This window comes from Saccostrea cucullata, unplaced genomic scaffold (genome assembly GCF_032062105.1).
Source record: "Saccostrea cucullata isolate Sc308-1 unplaced genomic scaffold, CSIRO_AGI_Scuc_v1 ctg17633, whole genome shotgun sequence".
NCBI lineage: Eukaryota > Metazoa > Mollusca > Bivalvia > Ostreida > Ostreidae > Saccostrea > Saccostrea cuccullata.
In genome coordinates, this window is record NW_026939530.1 from 2,612 (window position 1) to 8,572 (window position 5,961).

Here is a 5,961-nt window from a genome sequence, read left to right on the forward strand (position 1 = left end):
AAAGTAGAATAGGAGGTGCACAATGGCACTATGTAGCTGAGATTCTTTGTAAGTCTCCGGCATTAAGTTTCATTCAGTGGTATAGGAGGAGTTGCGGATATAAGAGATGGGTACCCCAAAACGTAACGGACGGGCGTAAAGACGGATGGATATCCTGATCACTTAATATCCTCCCAATTCAAGCGGGGGAGGGGGGGGGGGGAAATTAAAAAAAAGATCATTGAATAAGAGAATTATACAGGAATTCTTATTGATTTCATAAGATGCATAAAGTGGTTTTTTTTGTTTGTATAGATTTTGATAGTCGGATAGACTTGCAAATGATAAATGGTAAAAAAAAAATGTAAATTCCATTGTAAAGGAGATATCCATGGGCTTATTAATAATGCTCATACACTGTTGATTTGTTCAGTGTACATGGTGATACTAACTAAAGGGGCAAGTACAGGCAAGTAATTAGACCTACATCATGATTTGATATCGAACACTATAGTGTACTATATAGTTAATCTGAGGATCCCTGATCATCCTGTTTCTGTCTTACAGTATCTTATAATTCAGTCTTAGCACCATTTACGGCGTTCTGTTAGCTCTTCAACCTGTTCTTACATATTTATAAGAAACAAAAAAGGACTCACTTTTATACCATCTTATTTGGCTTTACCTTTAGCGTAGTAGATGGAAAACCCATTACCAATAAATCAACACATAGAAAGGATTTGACAAATATATAAAAGAATTTTATTGCACATCGGATACAAAGAATTCAAAGTAAAATGAAAGCAAATAGCAATCTCATAAGAAAATAAAAGGTATACATAAATGAAAAATTAAAACATTAAAACGTTAAATCTATTTAGTATTTTAATAGTCAACATGTATTCAAAACAGAGCAAACATGCATGTAGGTCTCAACTTTATGCATGTTCACAAGTATCATCTAATATGACATTTGAAGTGTGTAATATTTAGATGGAAAGAAATTCTCTTTGACTAGTACCCCTATTACAAAAGTACCGACAGAGGGTTAGGAATCCCAAAATCCCAATCTACTGTTGTCCATAAGTCTTCATATATCCAGACTTGTCTGCCTTTGTATAGGCTGTCCTGTCCTGTTTCCTTCTGTCGAATATAGACGCAGGGCGTGCACCTGTAAAAATGCAAAGTTACTCATTTTATATCCTTTATAGATTATAATTTTTTCTTGAGAAAAACGCAACCCCCCCACCCCCCTCACACACATACACACGGAAGACCTCTTCCAGTTTCTCAATTATTAAAGGTGAAATTACTTCGTTAGATTCCTCATCTCAATGCTTGTGCCTCTTTCTTCAGGACTTTGTAGATTTAAGAGGTCATCAACCTGTTGCTTTTTTTGAGGGGGGGGTAGAAGAAGAAAGTTGTAGGGGTCACTTACCTGTTGCTTCTGCCTGGGGTAGCTCTTTCTCTAGGACTTTGTACGTTTTAGGAGTCACGTCTTGGTACGTTTCTTTTTCCTCCTCGGGCTCTTGTTGGGGAGTTGGTTTTACAGCAACCCCTCCTCTATAAAGAAGATCTCACTGTTTTAGTGAAGTTGATAGCGTTTCAACAAAGATCTCAGTGCTAATATTTTATTAAAGATATTGGTATTTCATCAATGTTGTGAGTCAAGCCTGGTATTTCAACAAAAATCAATGTGTTCAATCTATACTAATAGCCCAAAATGTAGTTAAAATGCAAAATAATAAATGATAGTTAGAAGGATTATTATTTTTATAGAAAGGGGGGGGGGTATACTCTTTGCATCGGAATCCATGCTGTAATGACAATTAATCACTCTAAGCTTTGCAGAATGCACCTTAAAATTAATAACTAATGAGAAAATGATCAGGACCATACCTCTGAACGACCAGATCCACATCATTCCCGGCGCGGATCATCTCGTTTCTGGCCTGCTGGTGCGTGGCGTTCTGCAAGTCAGTCTCGCCGATCCTCAGGATCAAGTCCCCGTTCTGTAAGCCACTCTTCCCTGAGATGCTCTTGGGCTGAACCTGAAAAGTGTTAAAAATAGATTTACAAAATATTTCTTTGATAAGGTTTTTTTAAGTCAGTTATCTCGAGTTTTAATAAGAGGTCCAGGAAGGGGTTTACAGTTAATTTGCTCGATCTTTTATAATGAAAACTAATGTTGAAAAAAAACTATAGTTTCATAAGGTAAAGGCGTTTTGAAAACAATGATATCATTTTAACTCATAAACTGAATTTAAACAGTTTAAAGTGAATTTCGAAGATTGTGATGAATTAAATTCTAAAATTTTGAAGACCGATTTCCCTAGATTTCTCAGGAACAAAGATAAGAGAAAAAATACGTGGCGGATGCGGTTTCTGTAGAAAGCAACTCCGAGTACTAGTGGCTATGTCTAACAGTAAACATGCAGGTAAATTTTCCTATTTCCATTGAACATTCTTAAATTTTTGAATATGACTATATAGGTTTTTTTGATAAACATGGAATTCAATGTATAAATAAATAGAAGCATCAAAAAGTTTATTCAAAATAACGATACTGTAAGATATCAGTTTATTCTGGATTCTTTGGTAAAATTAAAACCGAGTGCTTAGAATATATATTTCTATTTCTTTTCTACTAAAACTGTTGAATTGAAAAAAAAAGAATTTGATTTTTGTTTGATAAATGCATTAATTAACACCATTTATACGGGTCAATACTTCATACATGTATCATTGTTAGTGTGTATAGAATAAAATATGTCAAAAACGAATACAGATCATGATGGTAAGTCTGATGTAATTAGCAATTAACATGTTTATTTGCATGTTATCATGAATGGTAACTGAATATTTCCCACGCCTAAATTATTATATCATACATTGACAAGCGAGTCTCCTAAATGTAACAATGAAACAACTGTCTCTGATAAAGAAATCATTAAATTGTTTTACGTAAAACTTTTCCTGGATTATAGTGGTCTTTGTTTCTAACACGTGTTTCTTGAAATCTTTTTTTCTGAAGTATCAAAACTCTCGATCAGGGGAGATTTATATATAAGTATGAGATGAATGTCAGATGTTGATAGTGGAGATCTGATAGAACTGTGATAAGAAATGCATACTAGTAATAACATCAGCTGCTCTCAGTTGAGGACGGAAAAAATCTGCAAGGAAACATATCAGTGTTTTTCAAATATATTTATCGAACAACAGTGATGTGCAGTGGGTTGACCATGTTTCATTGTACTTACTTAGTATTCTAAGCATGCTAAGACAAATGCTGGAGAAAGGTACCCAAAAATACCCCCGTTTCAGTTTAATTTGGGGAAAAGGATAAAGTCAGAATAGGTGAATTATTAATTGCTATCTGTTCAAAAATTTAAAATAAATGACGGAATATAAATTCATTAAGCAAATAAAATACATCTACATGTAATAGTGTTCCAGAATCTAAAAAATTCTGAAACGGAACGAAAGATAACTCTCAATCAAACTAGAATCGAGACAAAAATGGCTTGAAATTTGATACCGAGTTTTCTTCTGTTATGAATTAAGACGTACTGGAATATTTTAATTGTAACCCTTCAGATATCTTTATACCGATAGCTGTATAACTGAAAAAAGTTCACCTTTACTGTAAATATGTTCTTTACACATTAATTCTTCCTTTACATAATTCGCTATACTACATTTGAGATTATACAACATATTTTTGTATATATGTGTGAAGGCTTCGAAATGATTTTCATTTAAGGTAAATACGATTGTTCCTCGGAATTTTGCTTGAGTCATGGTATGTTAATCATACAATGTACCTTACACGAATTTGTTTATATATTGTCCTTCACAGGTGAGTCAGTCTTACCTGGGCGACATGGATGGGGCATCCTACATCCGACCCTCCCTGAAGTTTGAACCCCCACGGCTGGCTCGTATCAAACCTCCTTAAAGCAATAGGAACTATCTGACCACCAGACATTTTGTTTACGATAGTTCTTGGCAACTCTTTACTAACTTTCTCCAGTGAACGTTACTTGTGCCTACGGAAAGTTTCTATGGTAACTTAAGTTGTTGTTAAAGAAAATTAGTGTCTGTCTCTACAATGTGAATACCTTACTCCCCGCCGACAACACATGTCTGATTCAGCAAGAGGAGGATTAACTAATGCGATTTATGTTTACAAATTATAGACTGTGCTGTAGCAATTATTGGAAATAAATGAAGCATGAAAATATGCAGGTCATTCACGCACAACATCATAAAGCAATTTTTTTTTATTTCATCAAAAAGTGTAACTATTTAAAGGCGGAAAGACCCATTGCCAAGAGAGATTCATTGCTAAATGAATGTTAGAGTGCCCTAAGATATTTCATATGTGCCTCTGTAATGAAGAATTTTCCACGGATGCAAAAATGTCCAATGATTCATTTTTCAACGTTAAAAATTGAACCGAGAGTGGCTTTTCAACATTGAACACTGAGATAAAAAGTCATGAATTATACCCATGTACACACATCTGCTAGCATATTGATCAGTGTCAGAAATTTATTTTTTATAGAAAAATAATATGATGGGACTCAATTCACTGAAATATGCAAACTGATAGGATCCCTAACATGAAACATATGGAGATAACAAACAGCATTCATGATCAAAAGTCCATAAAACCACGCGAAATAGGAGCAGAGCAAACACTGACCTACAAAACATCAGAGGTGGGATCAGGCGCCACGGAGGAGTGCGCATCCCCTACCAACCGGTCACAGCCGTCGTGTGCTCCTTGTCATGATAGGGAAATAACGGAAAAATCCGTCGTCAATTCAGTTTTTCAATTATGGACTAACATTTAGTATGAAAAAAAAGTCAGTCAGCATTTGACTCAATGATAAATTGTATTAGCTGACAAGGTCATTGTATCGACCATAGAACTCACGATGACTTTGAACGAGACTTCTGATATTCTTGTTTCATCAACTTGTTTGTCAATAATTTACCTTGTTTTAGAAATTGTTCATAGGTAGAGCATGCTCTTGCGTATCTGAATCAACTGACGTATATAAACTCTGTATGCAGGTGATGAAGGTATGTTGCTGCACAAGTAAGGGAAGTTGACGATAGAAAAGTCAGTCATCACGTTTATCATAGAGCTTGGTTGTTAGATTACCATTAACGTCTTTTCAAGTAAAATATCATAATATAAAACAGATGTGCCAGACTCTGAGGTATCTTTTATCTCAAGCTCACCAGGATATATCTTATTGACATAAGAATGGAAATTACCATAATTGTTATAACTAATTTGATAAATAGTCGTCGATATACAATGTATCTAAATGTCGAGTTGAAGGCCAGAGCGAGTGTTTTCTATTTTTCACACATAAGATTTTGCACAAACATTTCTTATTGTTTTCAAACAATTGTTCTCCAAAGATTGGTTCCATACATTGATTTCAGGCACATAGCATCGTTTTTGAAAGGGGGCGGGGGGGGGGGGCCGGAGCGTAATTAGAGAGATTTGTTTTTTATACTTACCAGTTAAAGTTGACCAAACTCGATAATCCTATTTCAAGAGGGTGTGTGTGTTAGTGGCCAATTTTGTTCAAGACCAACATTCCTTTCACTTCCAAATTTTATAGCATAAAATACTTCATTTCCACGATATCACTATACTGTTATTCTATACTGTGGTAAGAAGTTGGAGGGGGGGGGTGAACAAACCATTCAATGTACATTCTCCATAGAAGAGGTATTGTTGACCCCCCCCCCCCCCCCCCCCCTTGTTGCTACGAGCCTGGATTTAGCTCACGGGGCAGCTGAAGTCGGGATATAGAATGCAAATTTAATTAATTAAAACAAATAGGAAATGCATGTGACCAAATTTGTCAATCACGGAAATACAGGGTCAATTAAACATAATCCTGATAGAATGTTTTTCTTTAATTTGTTAATAGTTCAGAAATAAAAATGTCC

At 35.1% G+C, this 5,961-nt stretch overlaps 1 protein-coding gene across 1 annotated transcript; it reads right to left on the bottom strand.

The window, feature by feature from the left end:
- Positions 1-718: 718 nt before the first annotated feature.
- Positions 719-4,134, bottom strand: LOC134253141 (PDZ and LIM domain protein Zasp-like). The gene is made up of 4 exons (XM_062735649.1): positions 3,857-4,134; positions 1,879-2,030; positions 1,418-1,542; positions 719-1,150 (listed from the first exon to the last, which is right to left on the bottom strand). Exons 1-4 carry the CDS (start codon positions 3,968-3,970, stop codon positions 1,050-1,052), a joined length of 492 nt encoding a protein of 163 aa, XP_062591633.1. The 5' UTR covers positions 3,971-4,134; the 3' UTR covers positions 719-1,049.
- Between the last annotated feature and the right edge of the window lie 1,827 nt (positions 4,135-5,961).

Bases quoted from the DNA above. Each gene is read 5' to 3' on its own strand.
- LOC134253141 (XM_062735649.1), bottom strand. From the start codon at position 3,970: ATGTCTGGTGGTCAGATAGTTCCTATTGCTTTAAGGAGGTTTGATACG. The intron at 2,031-3,856 runs GTAAGACTGACT...AACACTTTTCAG, and splicing joins GCCCCATCCATGTCGCCCAG to GTTCAGCCCAAGAGCATCTC. The intron at 1,151-1,417 runs GTAAGTGACCCC...GCATTTTTACAG, and splicing joins ACCCCAGGCAGAAGCAACAG to GTGCACGCCCTGCGTCTATA.